Here is a 25,963-nt window from a genome sequence, read left to right as displayed (position 1 = left end):
TGCCCAGTAGCCATGCAGGTGAGCATGTGCTCTGCCTTCTGCAGTGGCAGTTTCTGGGGTGAACCAGCTCCCTGGCATGTCCCCCACCCTTCCCACCCACTGTGACCAGGAGCAGCTGTGCCTCTAGGAGAAGGTCCTCCAGGACATAGCACTGCAGGGGGAGGCATGCAGCCCTACTGCCTGCCAGCAGTCAGGGGAGCAGAGAGATATGGGGACCAAACAACCTTCCCTCAGCTTTGGTAGCTTCATCTGGAAAATGGGTGCACAGGTTATCTGCTTGGCAGGATTGCTGCTGAGGTGAGGTGTTGCTGTTCCTCTTCCAGAACCCATGCTAGGATCATGAGCAAGCATTGTGGTTGCTCTTAGGACTGGCTTACAGGAGACACCAAGTGTGTGTGGGGGGTGGGGGGCAGGTTGAGCTGAGGTTGTAAGGATGTGGTTGGAACAACCTCTTTGCATCAGAACAATCTGTTTTGATTTATTCTACTGTGGGAATTTGACAATGGCCCAAATGCTTTCCCTCCCTCCCTCCCTCCCTCCCTCCCTCCATTCCCTAGCACTTGGATTTCCTCTCCCTCAGGCACTCATATCCCTCTTGCTCAGTTAATCCCTTCTACTCACTTACTTTCTTATGCCCAACTGCAGTTCAGATGCCCGACCCCCCTACAATTTTCCTTTGGAGCCCAGAGGCTCTGGATCTCAATGGCACATACCCACACATACCTATTTCCATGTACTAGCTCATGCTCTTTCTTGACCTAACCTCCTTCCCCCTGCAGAGTTGTGAGGTTCTCTGTTTACCCCTTTTACCAACTGGCTCCTTGGTTGCTGTGTACCAAGGGCCATCATTCAAACTCTGGGCCTTTGGTTTCCTTGCTCTTGAGAGAGGCAGAGCCACTGACTTCCATTTGGAGAGATCACCACTTTCCTGTGTGGTGTCTCAGAGGAGCAGAGGTATGGCCCTTGGGTATGTTCTGCTCTGAGACTCTGCCAGTGGGTGGATTCATTCTCATTAGGCAGGCCACGTGCCAACTTGGAATGGTGTTTGCTACAGAAGATGTATCCGTTCATCCTGAGCTAGACAGAAGACAAGGGAAAGGTCAAGGTGGCTACTGATCTTGATTGAGAGAGGATATAATGCAGTATCTCCCTTGTGTCTGTTCTTCCTTTTGGAAGGAGTGACTAGGGAAACGGAAGCAGCATTCACATTCACTGTGAAGGGGGTGGTGGTGGTGAGGATGATGATGGAAATCAAGACAGAGCCTGGGTTTCCTGTACCGATTGCCAAACGCATCACTCCATTTATGGTGTATCCCTTCCTCCCCACAAAGTTCCAGGAACAAAGAAAAGTGAATTTCATCCAGAACTTTCTGCCTGGCATGCACAGCCCTGTTGAATCCTTGCAGGTGCCTGACAAGATAAGTTACAGAGATCATCAGCATGGTAAACTGAGGCCCAGCAGTACTGCATCAGGGCTATGTGTTGGAGGTGGATCTGGGTATAAATCTTGGCAGCCCGTTCTTTTCTGTTTGTTTTCAGTACTGAGGATTGAACTTAGAACTTTGCACTTGCCGGACTGGCACTCTACTGTCTGACCCACATCTCTATCCCTTTTTGCCCTTAGTTTGTTTTTCCAAATACCATCTCATGCTCTGTCTGAACAAGTTTTAGACCTTGATCTTCCTACCTTTGCCTCCTGAGTAGCTGAGTATATTTGCATTCTACCATAGTAGGCCCTGAAGTACTATTTACTTTTGTTTTTGTTTGACTGTACTGAGATTGAGCACAGGGCCTTGTGCTTGCCAGGCAAGCACTTTACCACTTGAGCCACACCCATCTGCTGTCTGATTCTTGAGTGGAGCTTTTGACCAGTAAACTATGCAGTCCTGAATGGCCCGATGGGGCCAAGGTGACGTAGAAAGACAAACTTTGAAGACTGGAGTCTTTAAGTTTTGGGTCTGCTTTGCTACAATTTTATAGCGGACCTGGCACAGGTTTCTCCCCTCTTGAGACTGTAGTAAATCCTGTGTAGAGAAGGACCAGCTGGGGCTCAAGAGTTCTTCCATCCAGTGCCCTGTGGCTCTCTGCAGTAGTATGTTTCAGGTTGGGCTTGAATCCCTAATTAGAAGCCACGTGGCCCTGGATAAGGCACTCAGCTTCTCTATGCTTAGTGTTTCCTTTTGTAAAATGACATGAAACCCAGGTGGCCATGAGGACTGGTCTGAAGGCATGTATAAGCTTCTGGAGTGTCAGCTGTCACTGTGGCTCCCTGGTTTATCTCTTGAGCAGGTAGGTTTGCTGCCTTACCCAGATGGGACAGCACCAGGCCAGAGTTACAGAAACTCAACCCCAGGACTTGTGGAAATGGTCCCTGTGATTCCTCTGCATAAAGACCACTGGCCACCAGAATGTCTTCTCCAACATTCCTGCTCCCAGTGCAAAGGGGGCCTGGCGTGACTGTCTGGCTGTGTTTGATTTTACTTCTAGCCACAGAGTTGAAAGCCAGTCGTACCATGGACTGTCCAACTGTTTGGACACCGGTTTTGAAAACCACAGCCCATGGGCTGGCAGATAATGTCACGGAGATGCACAAGGGGCTATAAGTCGCTTTGCAATCTGTCTGGATGGTCTTCGCCAGCACGCTGCTCACTTGCCTTTCTCATCAGTGAGCTCTCCTGTGCTGCTTCCAGTGGTTACTGTTAGTTAATCACCTAGAGACACAGCTCTCAATATTGACACTTACTTAGCAGCTGGCATTGCTGAATTACTCTCGCCTCTATCTTCCTCATAGCCACAGATAAAGACCTGATAAGTAGTTACAGTATTGATAAAGCAAGGAAAATAAGACTTTTTATTTGGGAGCTGCATTGTTGTTATTATTATTATTAATTATTTCATTGTACAGAGTTTAAAATTCCATAAGTCAGATTAAGAGCACAGTGCTTTTTGCTCATTGTCAACGCTTCCATGGTCTCCCTCTCCTATTTTCTCCTTCCCATCTCTACCCTCAAGTTACACTGTTCCTTTTTTATATAATATGCATTGAATAAAATAACTGTCTTTGCTCACCCTCCCTCCATTCTTGTGCTCCACTCATTTGGGAGCTTTTGAAACATGATATTTACCCAGATAATCCTGTCTGAATCTGTAGGTGTTAGGAGGTCTTAGAAAATATATTTCACAAAATAAATGACTAAGCATTGTGACCAGAGTGAACCCACCAATGAAGTGATTTGGGAGAATTCTATGTGAATGTAGTATCTTACCCCTACCCTGTGTCTCCCCCTGTGCAGCTCTTACCCCAGTTTGGTCTTGTAGATCAAGCTTCCTTCTCAAAAGCAAACCTCCTTTTCTGGCTTTTGGCTGGTTAATTGGAAATAAGAGGTCTCACAGCCTTTTCTGTCCAGACTAGTTTCAATCATGATCCTCAGATTTCAGGCTCCTCAGTAGCCAGGATTACAGGCGTAAGTCACCAGCTCATGTCCTTTGTTTTACGACGCGGCTCTCAGGCAGCTCTTTAGTGTGGGCACAGAGTGTGAGCTAGTCATCAATGTGGTAGCATGGTCCAAGCAGGTGGGGCAGTGCCTGGAACATTCACTGCTGGCCCTCTACTCGGTGTCTTCTGCCTCTATTGTGAAGAAGACTGGGGGAGACCTGTGGATGCAATTCCAGGCTGGTGGGGCTATGCCTGGCTTTGGGCACGCTCTGTGCTCTGGGAGTAGGTGGAGAACCCCTGGCAGCCAGCAGATGTATTCTTCTTTCTCCACTTGGGAGGAAGCAGGCATCTGGAAGGGTGCACAAGAAGTGGATTCTGGGGCTCCCAGCTCTCTGCCTTTGTGTGCTCTCATTTTCACGTGTATAAGAGTGGCGAGGGCAACTGTGTGTCTCATAGTGGGGAAAGAAGACCTAATGCAAATGTCCATCCTGTAAATGCTTACTAAGTGCCTGATCGTGTCGGGTGCTAAGGCTCACATCTGTAATCCTAGCTATTCAGGAGGCTGACATCTGAGGATGGAAGTTGGAGGCAAGGAAATTAGAATTGGAGCTGTAGTTCAAAGTGGTAGAGCACTAGCCTTGAGTGAAAAAAGCTCAGGGATAGTGCTCAGGCCCTGAGTTCAATCCCCGTGACTGACAAAACAACAACAACAAGAGTAGTTCACACTTATAGTCCCAGCTACTTAGGATGAAGAGAGAAGGAATACACACATACACACACACATGCACACATTGAGACATACACACTCATGTACATGCTGAGACATACATATGCATGCACACATGCACGCACGCATGCAGTAAGGCCAGCCTGGGCAAAACACCGGCAAAAACTCTTCTGAAGGAGAACAAGCTGGGTATAGTGGCAAATACCTACACATCTATATGTGGTAGAGATAGGAGGATAGGGCTTGGGCAAAAGGTTAGCAAGAGCTGGGCGCCAGTGCCTCATGCCTGTAATCCTAGCTACTCAGGAGTCTGACATCTGAGGATTGAGGTTCAAAGCAAGCCCGGGCACAGAAGACCACAAGGCTCTTACTTCTAATTAACCACCAAAGAAGTGGAAGTGGTGCAGTGGCTCAAAGTGGTGGAGCCCTAGCCTTGTGCTAAAGAGTCCAGGGACGGTGCCAAGACCCAGAGTTCAAGCCCCAGGACTTTACCAAAACCAAACAAACAAAAAAGTTAGCAAGACTGTATCTCACAAACAAAACAAAAGGACTGGAGATATGGCTCGAGTAATAGAATGAGACAAGCATGAGGCCCAGAATTCAATTTCCAATATGACTGAAAGATACTTGCTGGGAGCAAGTAATTTATAAAGGCTATTAGTTTGAAGAATCATAGAAAAGAGTATGCTTTTGCATTTAGCAGTATTATTTATGACCCTTTCCCCTTTTCTGATTATAAAAGCCCTAGATATGCTAACTCACTAATGTCATACATTTGCCTATACATACTTTCATTTTTCCTGCGTGTGTGTGTGTTCAAGTGTGTTCATTCCTGTTGTTAAGTACCATCTAAAAAAGGCTGTTGTTTTGGCCTCATATTCTACATCAGACCAATCACTCATGCAATGAGTTGTATATACCAGTTTGGAACTTTCCCTGTTTCCTGATGAGCTCTGACTGTCTCGGGGTGGGGAGGGAGGGTCAGATGAGAGATGATACAGGCCACCTTTAGCTGGGGTGATAAGGAAGCCCCTCTGCTTTACCTTAGTCAAGCAAAGTAAGTTTAATAAGACACCCAACCTGCTTTTTTGTTTTTCTTGTTTCTGCTGCTTCAGCTTTTGCTGCCTTGACCACCATAGGTGGAGTCTCAGCTTGGCCAACAGGGCTCTTCTACTTCACAGAGCGGTGTTGTACCAGTCATGAATGGCTGGGAAGACAATGAAATCTTTGACTCCATTAATTGGTATTTTATTTTTTGACAATTGGTGTATATATATATATACATGCATGTATATGCAATGTATGCACATTTATGTGTATAGATAGATACACACATATAAATACATTCATATGTATAATTGGGCATATGTTGTCAGTATAGAATTGAGAAAAAATTAAAACCAGGACTCAACTATAAATCTAGAATGTATATGAGTCCAAGACTGGTGTGATTCATTAGCAAGGGAGCCCCAGGAAGTTAGGGTGGGTTCTGAGAACCCAAAAACAGGGAGGTACTGGTGCTTGGATGGGAAATGAGGTAAGTGAACTGGTTAGAAGCTGGTTAGTGTGTGCATAGGATATTTAAACCATAACCTTGGAGGTGGTCTTTTTTTAATGAGCAAAACAATCTACAAGTTTACGTTACTTTATATAAAGTTCATTCTTTTAGAATCCACTCCACAGTCTATTTGATCCCTAGGTGGGCTTGCTAAACACTGTTTAAAGTTTATCCCTACCCCCGCCCCCTCTCTCTGGCTCTGTCTTCTAGTACTGGGCCATGAACTTAAGGCCTCCAGATATTGTTATGGCTTTTTCCCTCAAAGCTGGCACTCTACTACTTGAGCCATACCTCTACTTTTTTTTCTGTTTAATTGGAGATACATCTCTCTCTTCTCTGTCTTTGTCTCTTTCTGCTGGTATTGAACCTTGAACTCAGGGCCTCCAGATTGTGTTAATCAGGCTTTTCCCTTCAAGGCTATCACTCTTATCACTGGAGACACAACACTTCTGGCTGTCTAACTGGAGATGAGTCTGTCTCTGCCTCTGTCTCTTTGTCTCTCTCTTTGTTTGCCAGGCTGGCTCTGAACCCAGCTCCTTGAGCTAAGATTACAGAAGTGAGCCATCAGTGCTGCACTGGACCCTTTTTCTTAACAATATCCTTTCTGATCTTATCCTATAGAATACTGTGTGCCTCGCCTCCCACATTTACTACTATAGCCCATGAGTGAGGTTTGAGGAAGGACCTGGGGCTCCCCAGAGTGTATGTGAGTAAGCTCATAAACTGCTCCACTGATGCTCCCCTCCTCCTGTGCCACCAGTCCTCCTGAGGTCCCTGGACAGTCACTTGGTGTAGTCACAATCATTACAATGGTCAGATCTCTCCATCTTCCCTTCCCTACCCCTGTGCCTCCAGCTAGACAGAGCTGCTGGAGCTTGGGGGTTTGTTGGGTCTGTGCCTCCCTAATCTAGGATGTGGGTACCCCGCTGACTCATTATGGAGAAAGCACTGTGTTCATGAACAGAATTAGGAGGCCTAGTCTGGTCACTAAACAGGGAGCCCTGAAGGTCGGGCAGGGGCTCAACTCTGCCTTAAAGACACCTCCAACTTCCCGGAAGTGTGACGGCCATTTTCACCACCCCATCCCTGCCATTTAGTTGAGTTTGGAGGCTAGGTACACTCAGCCTAGAAAAATCTGTCAGGTCTCTTCTCTTAGGATTCTCCATGGAGCTATCTGGGCTCCTAACTTTCTCAATCAGGGCCCTTGAAGGGATAAAAAGTGGCTTGCTGTGTGGAGCTGGGGAAGGAGGAGTGAGACTGGAAGGATTAATCTCCAGCTATGAATTTTAAAAGCTGTCTGGCTGCTCAAGTTATGGAAATCCCATCAAAATGCTAATGGCTTTGTGGTTCACCCCCCCCCCCAGCCCCTTCTCTGTATTAGAATGTATGGGAACTTCAGCAGGGAAGAATTACAAAGAGTTGGGGTGGTACTATTTGTGCAGATTCCTCCACCACCCAGTAGGTTATGAAGGCAGAATTAATAGCCCCAGCAGTAGAGGAAAGCTGTGGTTGGCCACAGGCTGAACCCTTCACTCAGCTCCTGGTTTAAACTTCTCAGCTTTCCATTTCCTTGCTGGAAGGAAGGGAGGAGGGGAGGAGGGGAAGCAGTTTTAAACAAGTCTACTACCATCCTGCGACTCTTTACTCCTTCTTCCAGCACGCCTTAGGATATGGGTTAGCCTATGTTGGGGCCTGTGCATTGCAACCAAGGCCAGCACCTAGCCTGGTCTTTTTTTCTGATCCTTGTGCCAGAGCCTGGTGGTTCTGTATTGCACTCAAGGCCTGAGGCCTATGCCTTAGTCTTTTCCACTCAAGACTATAACTCTAACCACTAGAGCCACAGCTCTACTTCCAGCTTTTTTTCTCCTCCTTCTCCTTTTTCCTCCTCCTCCTCCTCTTCCTCCTCCTCCTCCTCCTCCTCCTCCTCCTCCTTGTTCTCCTCTTCTGCTGCTGCTTCTTTTTCTTTGCTTGCTAATTGGAGAACTGGAGATAAAAGTCTTCAAGCCTTTTCTGCCCAGGCTATCTTTGAGCCACAACTCTCAGACCTCAGCCTCCTGAGTAGCTAAGAATCTCGCCCTGTGATTCTAGACCCTAAGTATCTTTGCTCCCACAGCCCTGAGGTCCAAAATCCTCCCAAGTGTCTCCATGGAAAGGTGGACACTTTGATATTGGCCACACTCTCCACCCCCCTATTTAGGCTGGACCCCTTGGTACCATGCCTCTCAAGGCATTGCCTGCAAAGTCCTGGGTTCTGGTTCTCCTTTGCCAGGCTGAGCTCTGTGACTGGACACACAGCCTGTCCTTCTTTCCTTTGGGAGTGCAGAAAGAGCGGCCTCTCTTGTTAGATATGGTATGAAGCCCAGGTCTTACACTGATTTCTTCAGGCAGACGGCATGGTGGGAAAAATGTGTGATTTAGAATCCGGGTACAATTTAGAACCATTCTAGACACATTCTCCAGGCACAAGTCCTTTAAGCTGCTGGGGTTTCCAGGTCGCTCTGGTGCCAGATGTCCACCAGCTGTGCCCAGGAAGAGTGAGCAAAAGCTGACTCTGTCAGAACATGTGTTTCTGGGACGCTTCCTTGGTGAACAGCTAGTCAATGTGTAATTTCATAGACAGGATAAATCGAGTTACTGCTACCCTTGCTCATAAGAGGTATTGGGGTGGAGATTCTGAGGATTGTCCTTTGACCTGCTGGCTCTTCTTCCAGTAGGAAGCTGCCATCGGATAGGACAGAGCAGTGCAAAGGCTGTGTTCTGCTTGCTACTGGCACCATGTCGCTGGCATCAGACCGGAATTCTCTTTTCTGCTCAGCTTGGCCAGGCAGGTAGACTCAGGGGGGCACTGGGGAATCCTGGCTGGCATGTGCCATCATCTGCATAAAAGCCCTGGAGCAGATGGGAGACGAGGGAAGAGAATTATTAACAACAGGTGCATTGAGAATAAACAGCACCAATGCAAATTTATGGGGTTGGTACATCTCTTTCTTCCCTGGTCCTTCCACCCTCCGCAAGCCATCAAGAGCTAATGAGCTGTGTTTGGGAGGCCCTGTGCCCTCTGGGTATACCCTCAGGATCCTTGCTGCCAGTGCCTGGAGCCTCATCATACTATGCCCAATTGCATATGGGGATGGGCTCGCCTGTCCCTGTTTCTGAGTGTGCCATGGCTCCCCACCTCAGCTCCACAGACACCCTGAGGCACAGTTTGGAGGCTGATTTGGGGACTCATTATGGGAATGGAGTGTGATGAGGCTGAGTAACAGGGTGGGGACCATAGGAACCCTCTTCTATGCCTCCCTCCTCCCTTCTTCCCACTCTCAGTGAGAAAAGTGCAGGTGGAGAGGCACATTGAGGGCTTGGTTGCACTCAGCACTCAGGCAGCTTCATTAAGGGCTGGCAGGAGGCTGGTGTGACACAGGACACAGCGGGAACCCCGTCCTGAGCCCACCTGAGCCCTCCCCACTCCCCACACGAGCCCCTTACGTAGCTAATTTCAAACAAAGCAAAACAAAGCCCTGGCGTTGCTCTGGAGCCATCTAAGGCAGAGCTTTTATCTGTCAGCAGTCTTGCATCAGACTGGCAGGGGCCCAGACTCCGTTCTGTGGGTTGGCCCAGGTGTGCCTAAGGGAGGGCTCAAGGCTGAGCCCTATCCAGACCTTATTCTGCATCTAGAACTTAGGTTTCTTTCCTTGGAAGACCACAGAGTTCTTGTGGTCTTGGGATGTATGGTGGCTAAGCTGGGGAGAGTGCAGCCAGGGAGAAACGAGAAGATGTGGGGGATGTAGAGAGACACAGAGAGAGGGGCACAATCTTCACCACCCTACCCTCCAGTTTCTCCTTTTCTTATTGCCTCTTTCAGGCAGCATTCCCAGCTTTCTTCCTTTGGGGAGAGGAGAACATCCAGAGACAAAGGCAACGTTCTCCAGCATTATCTGGAAACCACGCTGGAAGTGTTGGGGGAGTGCAGCTGTTGTGGATTTTAGATATTGGCGTGTGAATTGGGTGTGAACTGGAGAAGCCTCAGAGAGGCCCTGAGGAGCGGAGCTTGGAACCACTGATCCTACCTTATTGGTGTTGTTGTTGTTGGTGGTGGTGGTGGTAAAATACACACAACACATAATTCTTCACTTTGACCACTTTTGAGTGTACAGCTAGGTGGTGTTCATGGAGGCACATAATGTCAGAAAACCGTCACCACTCTCCATTGCCAGAGTTGCCGTATTTCTCTTAAACCATAACGCTCCAGCCTATAGTAAGCATTTCACTTTGTATTTGTTTAGATAGACTTTAATTGCTCTGCACTATTTCATAAAAGCTGAATCATAATAATTGACTGGCTCATTTCACTTTATGTTATGTCCTCAGGGTTCATCCTTGTTGAAATGTGTCAGAATTTCCTTCCTTTTGAAGGCTGAATAATATTCCACTGTATGCATCTACCAGTTTTGTGTCCATGGACGTTCACATGACTTCTGCGTTTTTGCTGCTATGGGTGATGTAACTATGAAACTTGTGTGCAAATATTGCTTTGTGACCCTGCTTTTAGTTCTTCTGTGTCTATACTCAGACATGGAATTGTCTCTCTTTATTCTCATTATATTATCTTCTGTGCAAGAACAATGTTAATTTTTACCAAATCTCATCTCTTTTTAGTTCTGTTGCCTAAGCCGTTGGGGATTTATCAAAGGGATTTGCTAGTATCATGAGGATTTTTTTTATCATTATCTATAAGGGATATTGATTTAGTCTATAGCTTTCTTTTTTTGGACTGGATTTGTCTGCTTTGGTCTGGGGATAATGCTTGAATTGACCTCTAACCTTTGTATAGGGACAGGCAGTGGGTTGTAGTTTGTGAAATTCCTGCTTCTTCTACTTAGCAGGTGAGAATAGGGGGAGGAGGGTATTGCTTGCAATCCATTAGTTTACCTAAGCCCTTCCTTAAATTTGTCTCTATCCACACTGTGCAGGTGCATGTCCTGCGTTCTAGTGGATAAGACCCCAGGATATGGCAGCATGGGCACAGCCAGGATTGAACCTCAGGCTTGTGGGAAATAAAGACTTGTCTGGGGCCCCTGTGCTCTGCCAGCATTTGATGCCCTAGCTCCTCATCTCCCACAGCCTCCTGCCCTCCTTATGAATGGGCAACAGCTGTGTGTGTGTGTGTGTGTGTGTGTGTCTGTGTCTGTGTCTGTGTCTGTCTGTCTGTCTGTCTGTCTGTCTGTGTGTCTGTGTCCTGAGGCTTGGACTCAGATCCTACACACTATCTCTGAGCTTTTTTGCTCAAAGCTAGTGCTCTACCACTTGAGCCACAGTTCTTGTTTCAGCTTTTATGTGTGATTAATTGGAGATAAAGATTTTCCTGCCAAGGCTGGCTTCAAATCACAATGCTTAGATCTCTGTCTTAGAAGTAGTAGGTTTATAGGCATAAGCCACTGGTGCCCAGCTTGTGTGCTATATTTTAATTAAAAAGTTAAAATTGGAGTTAAAGACTTGGGTCAGTATTGAAGTGTCTCATCAAGGCTTCGGCCAGGACAGTGAGTGACTTTTGGCATTTTTCTTATAAACTGGAAATCCAGGCTTCACTTTAAGAGAAACCAGAGGAGGAGGAGAAGGATTAAACTTTCGGGCCAGATTTTATACAATGGGCAAACTTGGCCAATTCTTCATATTCACAATCATTCGTTTGTTCATTTATCTATTCAGTGGTGCTGGGATTGGACTCAGAGCTTCATATTTGAAAGACAGAAGTTCTACTACTTGAACCATACCTTACCCCTTTTATTTGCTTTTTACTTGAACCACATCTTACCTTTTACTTTTAGTTTGTTTTTAGACATGGTCTTGTGTTTTTGTGTAGGCTAGTCTTTGACTTTGATTTCCTCCCCCTCTTCCCCTTCCAAGTAGTTGAGATTACAGGCATGAGCCACCAGTCCTGGCTTCACCAACCACCCATTTATTAAATGCTTAGTGTACCCCATGGGTATTTAAAGGAACACTTTATTTTTTTTTATATTTTAATGTCTCAGAAACCTGTCTTGCAGCATCTACAGACTTGTGTCATTGTTAATTAAATTAATTGGCATCATTAGGCATACTAAAAATTATAGTGATTATAATCTACAGAGGCTCTCATTTAAGAGTTCCCTTCTGTGTGCCAGGCCTCTGTACCTCTGTTTCTCAGTGAATTTCCCAGCAGCCTCTGTGTCACTAGTAGGTTCGCTTGCACCAGCTGGCCTGTGAAGCCATAAAAGCATGGTTAAGGATTTTCAACCCATACCACTCCCAGTCCTCCAGAGGGTTTGGGAGGCCCGGGGGTGGGCACTGAGGTGAAAGATGTGGCTGTCTGGCTCTTGGCTTTTGTTTCCAAGGCCAAAGATGACCAACTTCCATGACCTGCCACACTGTCTCCTGGGATTGCTCTGTCTCAGGGTCTTGTGTTGGAAGGTGTGTGGGGACAGGTCTCCCCTGGGTCAGGAGGCACTGGCAGTCGGGGTGCGGAATCCGGATGGAGTCCCCAAAAAAGGAAGATACTCCCAGCCCAGATTTCTCTCTCTTCATGCACATTGGCTTAAATGGGAATTGGGATTAGTGCTGGAGTTTGCCTCTCTGTCAGATTTGGTAATAAACTAATCTCCTTCCCAGCACCCACTCACGGAGATAGATTAAGGCTCAGGAGCACCAGACCTGGAAAGTCATTTTGTTGGGGTGCTGCCTGTGTCTATGTTGAAGCCTACTGCTTCTTCCCAGCGTGGCTGCATCCTTTAATTCTGTTAATGTGTGACATTCACCCAGGCTACGCTGCTGACAGGCATGCTTGACATGAATACGTGTGCCCTGCCGTCCCTGGAGCTCATAAAAGCTCATTATCAGTAAATGCAGTGCATGGCTCAGGGAGGCCCGAGTTCTTCAGAGGTGTCCTGGGTGGTGGAACAGTGAACCTCAGTGGATCTTGCTATGTGTCAGCCAAATAACAGACCCTGCCTCCCTGCCCCTTTCCCATTCCCCTCCCCCTGCCCCCAGTCCTCTGTCTGGGCCATCTAGGCCATTAAGAGGTGACCAGAAAAGCCGTTCTGTAAGCAGGGCCCTGGGTTCAAACTTACAATCAAGACAAAAGGCCCTGTACTTTATTGTGAACCCATCCAAATAGAGAGTGCAAAGAAACTGAGTCATGGGGGTATCTGAATAAAGGGAGGACAGAAGGCAGACTCAACCGATCAGCAGGCGTTATTCAGGAGTGAAGCCTGGGAATGGCACCCAAGTCTCCAGGGGAAATGGTGCACTCCTTTAAACTAGGGTTCTTTAAATATTAGGCAGGAAGAGAGTAAGGTTGGGTGGAGGACAGAGGTGGGGTGGGTGAGTGATGTTATGTATGTATGTATGCATGCATGTATGCATGCATGTATGTATGTATGTGTCCATCCTGGGGCTTGAACTCTGGGCCTGGGTGTTACCCCTGGTCTCTTTAGCTCAAGGTTGGCGCTCGACCACTTGAGCCACAATGCCACTTCTGATTTTCTGGTGGTTAATTGGAGATAAGAATCTCATGGACTTTTGTGCCCAGGCTGGCTTTGAACTGCCATCCTCAGATCCCAGCTTCCTGAGTAGTTAGGATTACAGACGAGAGCTACCAGCAACCCGACAAGCGATATCATTATGACAAGGTCTCAAGGGCCTCTGTATTCATCAGGGGCATCAGCACCAGACGTGGCTTTGGTCTCAGGTTCTCTTCCGAGATGGCCACTGCATTTCTTCAAAGGAAAGAGTGGGGAGAGGGTTCACTGGGGTTGGCAGCAAGGGCAACTAAGGGATGGCTGTCAGGGGAGCAAGGTGAATGTTTTCAGTATAAGTCATTTTCCATCAGAGACTGTGCCAGTGTGGGCTGCAGGACTCATGGCCACAAGGCTGCTACAGTCCACATGACCCTGGTGGGAAGTAAATAGAGGTACCCTGAGATACTATGCAGCAGTCAAAACCCCAGGGAAAGCGGGAGGGATGCTCGTGTTCAGAGGAGACACGATGGCACAGACTGGCATGTCTAAGGTGATGCCGAAATCCCATCCGTGTGAAGTTACGCTGCACAGGTCCTGTGAGTACACACATGTGCCTAGATGCACAGATCTGCATGGGTGGTAAGGGGAAATGCTTTTTCTTTTTTGTGGTTAAGATAAAAGGCTGTGTGTGTGTGTGTGTGTGTGTGTATACACGTGCATGCATACACTCCTGTGTGCCGGTACTGGGACTTGAACTCCAGGCCTGCAGTGTCTTGCTTGGCTTTTTTGCTTACAGCTTTTTAAATTTTTATTTTATTTTTGTTTTTTTTTTTTTTTTTTGTCCGTCGTGGGGCTTCACCTCTGGGCCTGGGCATTGTCCCCTGCGCTCTTCAGCTTAAGGCTACAGCCCTACCCCTTGAGCCATAGCGCCATTTCCGGTTTTCTAGTGGTTAATTGGAGATAAGAGTCTCATGGGTCTTTAGTACTTGGGCTGGCTGTGACCCGCGATCCTCAGATCTCAGCTCCTGAGTAGCTAGGATTACAGGCATGAGCCACCATGCCCGACTGCTTATAGCTTGTTTGTTCTACCACTTGAGCCATACCTCCAGTTGCAGCTTTTGATTGGTGAATTGAATATAGGAGTCTTGCTGACTTATCTGCCAGGACTAGGTTTGAGCCCCTTAATCCTCAGGTCTCAGCTTTCCATGTAGCTAGGATTACCAGTGAGAACCACCTGCACAGGGCTCTGTATAGTTTGGTGTGGCCCAAGGTACATGGCCATTAACATGGCCAAATAAAACCAAGCTATGCCCATCTCATGGTCCTCATCTCTCATATGGAGAGACTTTTTTTTGTCAGTCGTAGCGCTTGAACTCAGGGCCTAGGCTCTATCCCTGGGCTCTCTTGCTCAAGGCTAGTGCTCCACTACTTGGAACCACAATGCCATTTACAGTTTTCTGGTGGTTAATTGGAAATAAGAGTGTCGGACTTTCCTGCCTGGGCTGGATTTGAACTGCAAGCCTTAGATCTCAGCTTTCTGAGTAGCTAGGCGTGAACAACCAGTGCTTGGTTAGAGAGTTTTGTTTGTTTGTTTTTAAACCAGTCCTGGGGCTGGAACTCAGGCCCGAGCATTGTCTTTGGGCTTTTTCTTCAAGGCTAGTAGAGCTCTACCACTTGCACTACAGCACCACTTCTGGCTTTTCTATGTATGTGGTACTGAGGCATTGAACCTGGGTCTTGATGTATGCGAGGCAATCACTCTACCACTAGACCAAACTCCCCCCGCCCCAACTTTTTAAAAATGGGGTTCTTCTCCTTACCATTTGAGACAACATACTGATAACATGAATTGATTGGGGCTGCACAATTCGGCCTTCTCTTCTCCTTTCCCCTTCTCCCTGGTAGCTTGTTTCTCTGTCCCCTGTGCTGTGACAAACCAGAGCCTAGGACTGGCCTAAGCCTTGATTGGCAGATGTTGCCTGGGCACAGTGAACTTGACCCTTCTCTCCTGGGGCCTGACAGAGGAGAGGGGCCAGAGGGGCTGGACTTCTAGCCATAGCCTCAGGCGGAACTGTTTCTCCTACTTATCCTTTCTAGCACAAGTCTGGGAATTATGATCTGTTCCAAGAGCCTGCATTCGTTAGGTGATGATTAATTCTCTTTCCCATTTTTACAATTACTCAAAAACTCTTTTATTTTTATTTATTCTTTTTTTGAGGAAATCTAAGTTCCTGAACTAAGTTGCTAGTATTCTAACTTGAAGCAAAGCACTGCACTGTGCAGGTTCCTATTAGCAGTGGTCAGTGTAATTGCATGGACACCGAGCTGACTGTGGGCTGATTTGGGATGAGAAAATGGCCCTAGTCCACAGGCCCTGGAAACACTATCCCAGAATCTTGTGGGCTGGGGAGGGGGAGGGGGGTTTCATTCTGGCTTTTTGCCTTGGCCCTTGTCTAGCTTTTGTACCTGCAGAGATGGGAGAGGGGAATCCTCAAGGATAGGGACCACATCTAAGCAGATGTGGCCTTGGAAGCCATATGCCCACAAATCCTTGCCTTCTCTCTTCTATTTCTAGAGTTTGTCCTGAAATCACCAACTTCTGCTCAGCCACCTACAGGTCTCTCAGCACTGTGGACCAAAAAGGACAGAGGCCAGCTGAAAGGTAAGGCTTAGTGGCACAGTGGGGCATCTTAGCATAAAGGATCTAAGTTGTCTCCTCTTCAGGCCCTCTGGGCCCCATCTCCTAAAGGAGAGGACCCTCAGCTCTGTCTCCTTAGGTTCTCTCAACTGTCCTCTGAGCATCCCTCTCCTCTCACCTCAGGTTTATAGAGGGAAACTCGGGGCCTCAGGAATACAGAGTAATATAATTGGGATTCGGAATCCAGACTGCCTACTTACGTACAGTTCTTGTGTCTTTTGGCAATAATAGCTCAAAAATATCTTGAAAAAAACTGAGGGCCAAAGCAGCTAGATCAGCTACACTGTCTATCTGAAAGTCCATTTCCTAAGAAAAATGGTTTGTTTCTTCTTTATCCTGTGCCTCCCTCCTTCCCTATTGTTTTTTTTTGTTGTTGTTGTTTTTTTTTTTGCCAGTCCTGGGCTTGAGCTCAGGGCCTGAGTCCTGTCCTTGGATTTTCTCAAGGCTAGAGCTCTAGCACTAGAGCCTCAGCACCACTTCCGGCTTTTTGCTATGTATGTGGTACCGAGGAATCGAACCCGGGCCTTCGTGCATGCCAGGCAAGCACTTTAACCACTAGGCCAAACTCCCGGCCCCTGGTTTTTTTTTTCCATAAAAATCCCTCTGGGACTTGGTTTTCTCATTTCAAAAAATAGGAATGTCCTAGAAGGCCAAGACAGGAGGATCATGAGTTGGTCAGTTTGGGCTATATATAGTGAAACTCAGTATCAGAATGAAAAGAAAACAAAATAAGGGGGGGGGTCTTGGGAAAAAAAAGATAAAGATGATTCTAGAACTCCCCACATGGTTCCTGGCACCCCTCCCCCAGGCACCACACACCCTTCCCCTAGGACTGCTGACAGGACATATGGCAGCCTGCATACTGTGGAGTATCAGTGATGCCCCCGTGGCATTTCCCGTTTGTCTGTCTCTGGACATGTTTTTAATCCCCAGTTCTTCAGCCCCTCCCTTTTGGAGAAAGCTCTGGTAGTCTGAGATTCTTTGGGCTGCAATTCAGAGCAACACTGGGCTGAGGCAGAAGTGCGCAGCGGCTGGTGTGGCTGTCAGACATTGGCAACCCCCACATCCTGTGGCCCCTTCTCTGCCAGCTATCCAACAGAAACGTATACACCTGGCAGTAGTGGCATGTCCCTATAGGAAGTGGATGCCTTATGGCAGAGTCTGGCTCCCACCTGGCTTCCTGAGTAGGCACAGACAAAGTGGAAGGGGAGAGGCTGCCGCCTCCCGATCTCTCCGCCACTGCATTCTTGGGAAGTTTCTATGGACACCAGAAAAACAGCTGTGGCTGCTTTTCTCACCTACTGGAAGGACCCTGCAGCCTGACAGTTGTCCCTTCTTGTCCTCTTGGAAACACAGGAATGTTAGTTTCAGGGATGCTGGAACCCCAGCAGTGCTGTGGAATAGCCGTTTATCTCAGGGCGAGCAATTTCATTCCAGCACAGTTTTTTTTTTTCTTTTGCCCAGTCCTGGGGCTTAAATTCCAGGGCTTGAGCTCTTTTGCTCAAGGCTAGCACTCTACCACTTTGCGCCACAGCACCACTTCCAGTTTTCTAGTGGTTAATTGGAGACCAGAGCCTCATGGACTTTCCTGTCCAGGCTTCAAACCATGATCCTCAGATCTCAACCTCCTGAGTAGCTAGGCATGAGCTACTAGGGCCAGCCCACTCCATTGGTTTTGGCATCTAAAGGATGACCAAATCGCCTCCATCTCACTGGGTCCACACCCCTTGTGTAGTTCCATTCAGTCACTCCTGCCACCCTGTGATTGTGACACTACCGTCAGGTGACCGGGAGAATGAGTGACTGCTTTTAGTCATGACAGTCGTGTGGCCTCCTAGGATGCCCTTCCTGAAGAGGCCTGGGCTCTGCAGATAATTAAAGTGGGTGTTTGTAACAAAACAGCCAGGTTGCCCTGGAGACGCACATCTCTTCCTGTGCATGGTCTAAAAATGGCTGGCAGAGGGGCCTGGCTTGTGTCAGCTCCCTGTTCTGACACCATGAGGGGCTCAGGGCCATCTCAGTCTGAGCAGTCTTTACAGACTAAGGCTTTATCTCCACCACCCTTTCTGGGCCTATTCAGCAGATCCCATTCACACCCAGATGTGGTCTTGGTAAATTGTGTAGAGGACCGGCATCTGGCAATCGGAGTTGGCGGAAATGGCTCCAGCTTCGTGTCAAAGAAGCAATGAATGACAAATCCCAGCCCAGGGTTCCTACTCCAGGGCAGCGTGTGACTGTAGCACTCTGGTACCCCTCTGCACCTCAAGCAACACCTCTGCACCCACAGTGACATTCCTGGAGTACTTGGTGGCTCCCACATCGCCCATGGTATAACACTTCTGAAATTCTTCACTCAGCCCTGTATGAGGAGCAGAGCTGAGGCAGAAAGACATTTGCAGCTAGGTGTGGTGGTGTATGCCTGGAAAAAAGAGAGGGAGGGAAAGAGGGAGGGAGAAAGGAAGAAATTGGCCTAATAAGCCATACCTAGGTGTATCAGTCAAGGTGTCTCTGAGAAAAATATCCAAAAACCAATGAGGGGTGTGTGTGTGTGTGTGTGTGTGTGTATTGATAGGAATTGACTCTTGTGCTATGGAGGTTGAGAGGTTCAAGTCCTACAGCTGGCATGCCTGAGACCCTAGAAAGCTGATTGGTACAGGCTCCACTCTGAGGGCAGGAGTGGATCAGTATTTCATCCCAAGAAATCAGGCTGGTGACTTGGTTACCTAGTGTTGTGGTCCAATTTGTACTGCTACAACAAGATTCTGAGGACTGGACAATTGAAAGAACAGCAGAATTCTTCCTACCCCAGTCTAGGTGCTGGCAAATTCAAGACTTAGATGTCAGGTTTAGGTTTGGTATCTGGTGATAAGAGCTTCACTCCCCTGAAGGAGGAACCCTGACTTCTCAGCTGGCAGGAGGCAGAAGGACCAGACAAATGCTCCGGAGAGCCTCTTTAAAGAGGGCCTTCATCCTATTGCCCAGACAGAATTGTTCATGGCCTGTCACCTCTCAAAGATCCCACCTCCTGATGCTGTCCCATGTCTCGACTCTTGTGATATGGAGAGGACACATTAAAACCAGACCACTTAGATTTTTGCCGAATGTTCAGTTCCTTGGTGGGTTGGGTGAGGATGCCAACACTGGGAAGGCTGTCTGCTTCTCTCAGTCTACCCATTCTCACATTGATCTCCTCCAGAACCATCCTCATGAACCCTGAAGAATGTCATGTGATCCAGTGCTGGGCACCCCATAGCTGAGTCAAGTGGTCATGAAAACTCAACTATCCCGGGGCCCAGAGTTTGGCCTAACGGTAGAGTGCTTGCCTAGCATGCATGAAGACCTGGGTTCGATTCCTCGGTACCACATATATAGAAAAAAGCCGGAAGTGGTGCTGAGGCTCAAGTGGTAGAGCTCTAGCCTTGAGAAAGTCCAAGGACAGTGCTCAGGCCCTGAGCTCAAGCCCAGGACCGGCAAAAAAAAAATGAACTATCCCTCTAGATTTCACCCTGGGTGAAAGGTATTTTTTGATATCTACCTCTGAACAACAAGGTTATTCTCAAGAGTAGTGGCATAATAAAATCCCATGTAGTTATATTCAAAACAGAAATAGACAGTGAAGCTTTTGCTTCCATATATAGTTGTGGTAGTAAAGAAACAAACATTGCAACACACACACATACACACATATAAGATGGCAGCATTCCAGTTCTGTCCTTGTCTCTCTAGTCATTTTGTTGCTGGTGGATGGCATGGGGGCAGAGCCCCCCCCCCCCCGGCACGGGCATCGCAGAGATGACCTGTTTGGCTAATTCCTGAGAGCCGCTGGTGCTCTGAACAGCATCTGTGATACTGATGGCATTAGAAACTGTTTTCTGAGTCACAGTTTGCCTCTGCTGGCTGGGAGGCTGCACCCTCCCCCAGGGAGTTGGCCCATCCTCTCAGGAGACCCTTGCCCTTGCTCCCCTCCCTCCCTTTCTCTCACCCCTTTCCCTTTCAGCTCTACATTCTGTGGAAGCAGCTGGTCTAATTAAAAAAATCTCATAAATACCAGGAGATAAGGATCCAGGGGTTTTGGGTTTTATTTCTGCCAAGACTCCCCAGAGAGCCCTTTCAGTAGGAAAGGGCCCTTTGGAGCTGCGATTATATATATGTATTTTCCCCTCTCAGACTTCAAAGACAAAGCTGCTTAAAAACACGACATCTGTTAAACTGAACTTGAACCAGGAGGCAGGCGGGTCCCATGGGAGGAGGGGATAGAGGACTAAGAACAGTCTGCTTTGTTGTCTCTGGGGGAAAGTGGCCCAAGCTGGTCCTGCCTGACCAGCAGTGTCCAAGCTGGGCAGCAGAGGATGTGGTCCAGAAAGACGTCAAGTCAGAGGCTAGACTTTGGGCTGTCTGTAGTCCAAATAGCACCCACACCCCTCGCCCTTGAGCCAACATGCCCAGACAGACAAGAAGGACCTGGGCCACAGGGTTAGCTGTTCCCACTGGGGAAGGCTCCATGATCCTTAGGGTTCTTTTGCAGCTGGAGATTTTCCAGACTTCCTTGGTGTTGGTATGGACTTAGTACTCTTCATCTTCCCTCTTAGTCCCACTCTTCCATCTCTGCACCCAGTCACCCCCTGAACACCCCCTGGAATGGAGATAAAAGCTTTCAAGTCCCTACCTCAAAGCACTCACAGCTGCTCTGGCCACTAGGTCACTTTCAAAAGACAATAGAGTTCAGCACTTTGGTTGTGTGATTGTGTGGCTGTGACGATGAAAGCAATGAAATAACAATTTTGAGAGCCTGAAAAATGTGGGCAAAGATCACCCTCAGTTCCCTCTCAGAAAGAAAGGCCTCTTCTTGTGCCACCTTCTTTATATGGGGGCTTGTGTGCCATGGAGTTGCCACCCATTTTGGTTGCTTCTGCACTGCTTACTCCATGACAGTGTGTGTGGTTCCTTCCTGGGTGCCACAAGGCAGGAGGGCATGCTGGTAGGCACACATCTTGTTCCAGTGGTTCCTGTTGCCATCCTGCCTCCTGGTAGCTGTTTCCAGGATGAAAATCAGAGGATACTGAGCCAAATTTGAACTCTGCACAATAAAAATTGGTAGTGTAAGACTATTGCATGTCCTATTTGTTCCACGTGCCCTTTGAAAATGAGCAGAAAGGTTGTTCGATGTTCTATCTGAAATTTATACTTAACCCAGCGTCCTGTATTTTGTTTGGTAGCTCGGGGTCTGGAGTTGCTTTCTAAGGTGTGTGTGTGTGTGTGCGTGTGTGTGCGTGTGCGCACGCGCGCCAGCTTTCTGTTACTGTAACAAATATCTGAGATCATCAACTTCTAAATAGGAAAGGTTTGTTTTGGTTCTAGGCTGTCATTGGTTGGCTCTGTTGTTCAGGCCTCTGGCAGTGCATCCTGTGGAAACAGTAGAACAAAACTGCTCCCATTCCCAGGTATACAGGTATTATCCACACCTGTAATCTTAGTTACTCGGGAATCTGAGATCTGAGAATCGTGGTTCAAAGCCAGCCCAGGCAGGAAAGTCCTGGCGCTTCAACTCTGGGTCTGGTGCTGTCCCTGATCTTCTTTTGCTCAAGGTGAGTGCTCTACCACTTGAGCCACAGTACTACTTCTGGCTTTTTTTTTTTTTTTGAGTAATTTATTGGAGGTAGGAGTTTTATGGCATTTCCTGCCTGGGCTGGCTTGGAACCACGATGCTTAGATCTCAGCCTCTTGAGTAGATAGGATTAAAGACATGAACCACCAGCACCCATCCCATGAGACGCTTATCTCCAAATAACCACCAGAAAACTCAAAGTGGTGCTGTGGCTCAAAGTGGTAGAGTGCTAGCTTTGAACAAAAGAGCTCAGGGCCAGAAGGCCTTGAGTTTAAGTCTCATGACCTCCCAGGAAAAAAAATAAATAACACAAAAAATACAAAACACACACACACAAAAACCCAAAACAACAGCAACAACAACCAAAAAATTGTTCCTCCTACAGCCAGAGAGCAAAACAGAAGAAGAAAGGACAGGGCCCCAAGCTCCTCTTCATGGCCACACTTCCAATGCCCTAAAAACCTCCCACTAAGTCCCACCTTTTAAAGTACCACAATCTCCCTACAGTGCCAAGCCCTGGGCCCTCGGGCTTGTAGCTGATGCTTTTTTATTGACTGATAGAAAAAAAAACCCTGTGGTTTATAGATTCCATTCTTATTTCCTAGGGAGCTCTCTTCTTAACTTGAGCCTTTCTGTCTTTCCATCATATCTCCTCTGGCAACTCTTGATTTCTGCTTTGCATCTTAGCCCAATTGGATGGCACTGAGTCTCTGCAGGTCCTTTCTAGACACATCCCACAGAGCCAGGCCCCACCTCTTTAATAGGCAGTCTCCTTCTGGGAGCCTGGGGTAGCTGCAGATGTTTGCTTTGCTGTGCAGCAGGAGGTGTGATTTAGCACTTCCTCTAGGGTCCACAGAGCGGCTTCCTGCTGCGCCCCAGTGTCTTAGGCATAGATGATAGCTAGAAGTGAGCTCTCTCTTCTCCTCATGGTGGAGGAAGCCTGCTTAGGATGTGCACATCTTGTCCAGAACTGTAAACCCGTGGGGGCCCATGACATTTTTTTTCTCCATTAGTGAATTTATTTTTTTTTACTCTCAGACATCTTTGGGTGATAAAAATATAAGGCTAAGTGCAGTTGTTTTTTTTTTTTTAAAAAAGAGAATAGCAGAAAACAATTCAAGGCAAGGAAGATGGCGGGGGGGGGGGCTACCTTGTGGTTAAATGGATTTTCTGTTTAACTGAGGGTTAAGTAGAAAACTCGTTTTGATTCAACCTCTGCTGTTGCCAATCTTTCTAAAATGTATTAGCCTGCTCCCTGGTTTTCCTAAGTGCACCATAATGACCATAATTGAATCTTAGTGCTGGCGGAGGATCCTGCTGTAAATGTCAGCCTTCGCGGCACAGGCTGGGTCCTGGGCTGGAGGAGCCTGCCGGCGTGGGCGACATGCTGTTCATACTTATAAGACCACTCTGGGTGTTGAAAGGGAGGTTCTCTTCCAGGACTCACCCAAGACCTACCTGGCTGATAGAGGAGCAGGGCCTGAAGCCAGCAGATACATGTGCTGGTGATAGTGGTCTTGGTGGGTAGAGATCATTTAGCTCTTTGAGCCTCGGTTTCCTGACCTGAGAATTGGACATGAAACCTTTCTTTGAGGAGGTGCAAAGATCTGAGGGTGCTGCACACCAGGTCTTTTCATATCAAAAGAGGAGGCAGCACCTCTCCAAATCACCAAGCCTACCTTGTCCTGGAGCCCACATCCAGCTTCTCATTCTGACTCCTATCTTTAGCTGGGGAACCGAGGTTTCATAGCCAGATCACCTGAGCACCGGTGATTGTGATGTAGAGTCTCAGCTTCCTATCTCTAAAAGGGATCATAATACAGCCTGCCTCCCAGGTCACCCTGAGGATTCAAAGGAAAGGATGTGAAGCCAAGTGCCATGGCTGAATCCAGCATCATCCTTGTAGGGCTTGGCAGAGGGTGTCTGGGTCATCAGGCTTCTCTGGATTTGCCTCCTTGGAGTTTGCACGGCAGCCTGGGATGAGGAAAGACACTTCTTCATTAAGCTGGACTCATGCCATTATCTAGCCAGCATTCACCACTCCTCAGAACACACTCCCTTTGGCTTAGACCAGAAGGAAGTCCCTGAGAATGACCTGTGGGTCTCTGTGAGGTGTCCTGGGCCTTCATAGGAGGGATGTATAGTACACCTTGTTAAAACAAACCCTGCCAATGATTGGTGCTGGGCTAGCCACTCCTGGGTGCTGTCCAGGACTTTACCCAGCACCTCAGAGATCACAGCTTACCTTTTTTCTTTTTTTCTTTTGGCAACCTGTCTCAGGGCTTGAACTCAGGACTTCATACTCTCAATTGACTTACTTGCTTATAGCTGGTACTTCACCATTGATTCCTGCTTCCAGTTTTGCATTTCCTTGCTACTTAGAGGTAGAGACTTGAGGACTTTTGTGCTCTGGTTGGATTCAAACCATGATCCTTCAGGTCTCGGCCTCCTAAGTAGCTAGGATTACAGACATGAGCCATTGACATCTGGCTTTACTCCTACTTCTTTTCTGTCCTCACTCTCCCTCTGAAATTCACCCACTGCTGGACACCCTGGAATACCACCCAGGAGTGAAGATAGTTGTACCTGGCTGAAGCCATTGGTGTTTCCAGGGGAGGAACAGCAGGCTATGTATCAGGCTCCTGCCTGTGTGCGGAGCCTCTGTGTCAGGCTACTTTATTTATGCTTTTATCTTTATTGGAAGGCTGCAAGTAATGGCATAGTTTGTGAATATTTACAGGCAAACTACTAGAGGGAGGAAATAAATTCACTGTCTCCTACTGTTAATAGATCAGGCTGTGGTTCCTCAATGCCTACTCCCACAACCCTCCCCCTTCTGTCTTGTAGCTCCTCGTAGTCTTCCTGCCAATTCCAAAAGGGCCAGCTGCAATAATGTCCTGTGAACCTACTATATGCTGAGCCCTGATTCTGAGGCTGGGATTACCAAGACAAGTACCATATGCCTGCATGGATCCTGGGGAGAAACTTACTTGGCAGAATGGTACCTTCACCCAGAGTCTTGGAAGATGGTTTCCTGAAGCAGAAATAGGAAGCCAGGCAGGGGGTGCACACAGGCAAACCCTGGAAGGTTGAAGGGAGTAGCCCTGAGGCAGTGAGTCTTCTGGTAAGGTTACAACATAGCCACAGTGAGAGGAAGAAGTAGGCAGATCTAGAAATGAGAGTTTCCAAGCCTGGTTTATGGATTGGGGAGAGACATTCCAGCCTTCATGGCTCACATTCTTCCCATAGAGGAGGTTGAGCTGACCAGGCCTCGCCTCCAATGGGGAGAGGAACCAGCAACTCTGGAATCTTGCCACTTGCTGGCTCTGTTACTTGGCACTTGACATCATTTGGAACCTCAGTTTTCCCATCTGGAAAATGGGTTAGGGAGAGCCTTGGTCCTTCGGGATGACAGATGACAATGTGAGCAGCCACTTGGAATCTTTGGGATCCATCAACAAAACCCTTCTTAAAAGAAGGGGCCATGAACTGCTGGCTTCCTGGGGGTGAGGGTGAAGAGTTCGAGTCTTCCTCTGGAGGTCTTTGAGACTGTCTGTGGTTGATCTGTTTCTTTGTTGTGTTCTTTTATGAGAAGTGACCATTAAGGAAACATGGTCTTTACAAAGGGTAGGGTATGAGGATAGCAGAAACTGATGGCTTAGTCTTCTTGAGGCCACTGCCTGGCTGGAGGCCCTCAGCCAGTGAGTCCTGCCTTTAGACTAGAGAGAACAAAGCCTGTTGATGAAGGCCTGAGAGCGTGTCTGCCAGTCACTGTCCACATTGCTGGGTAGCTGGCTGCCTGCTTCACCCAGATTTCAGCCAGAGGCCTCTTCCTCCTCACCTGCTTCCTGGGGAAGGAGGGTCAGGTTCTTCCATGCAGGCCAGATACTGGGACTGCCAAGGGCTTAGAAAGGATCAGGAAGTGGCTAAGGGACTTTAAAAAGTGTTTCCAACTTTTAATGGTTGTTGGAAAGTATAAAGGCTTACTTCTAGAGCAACAAGATGTGTACACACACAGGCTAACACAAGTGCATAGAGCGTCTGTCAGCTTCTTGATTTATCATAGGACACTCTTTTATTGATCTTTGTTGCTTAAGATACAATAATAGCTCATAATAGGTCTACTAGCACATAGTAGGTCTATAGATCTTTCTTGGATGCTCAATAAATGGAATCTTCCAGCAGTGTGCCACATGTGTGTCTTCTCTTAATGTCCACGATGTTTGCTATAGACACAGGACTAGAGAGTCTTTTAAACCAACATGCCCACAGTCATTTAGCTAGCAACTTTTTTTAAGCACACACACACACACACACACACACACACACACACACACACACACTCCTAAGCTGTATTGTTCCATCTATCGTGACTTTGTATATAGCCCCATCATGATAGAGACATTATCAGCCCAGAAATTTCCCTCTGACTCTTCCCAGGAGCCATAT

At 47.6% G+C, this 25,963-nt stretch overlaps 1 protein-coding gene across 1 annotated transcript in view; it reads left to right on the top strand.

Annotated features, from left to right (window-relative positions):
• LOC150052927 (uncharacterized) overlaps positions 1-25,963 on the top strand; it is an 83,548-nt gene that overhangs the window by 15,228 nt on the left and 42,357 nt on the right. Inside the window, exon 3 of the mRNA XM_090349242.1 lies at positions 15,787-15,873. Coding sequence (XP_090205368.1) covers positions 15,787-15,873 — 87 coding nt within the window. The remainder of the gene's footprint in view (positions 1-15,786; positions 15,874-25,963) is intronic.

The sequence above is a fragment of the Megascapheus bottae genome, chromosome 16, assembly GCF_031878675.1.
Source record: "Megascapheus bottae isolate mThoBot1 chromosome 16, mThoBot2.hap1, whole genome shotgun sequence".
Lineage (NCBI taxonomy): Eukaryota > Metazoa > Chordata > Mammalia > Rodentia > Geomyidae > Megascapheus > Megascapheus bottae.
The sequence above is the reverse complement of the archived record's forward strand: the minus strand, read 5'-3'. Positions and strand labels throughout refer to the sequence as shown.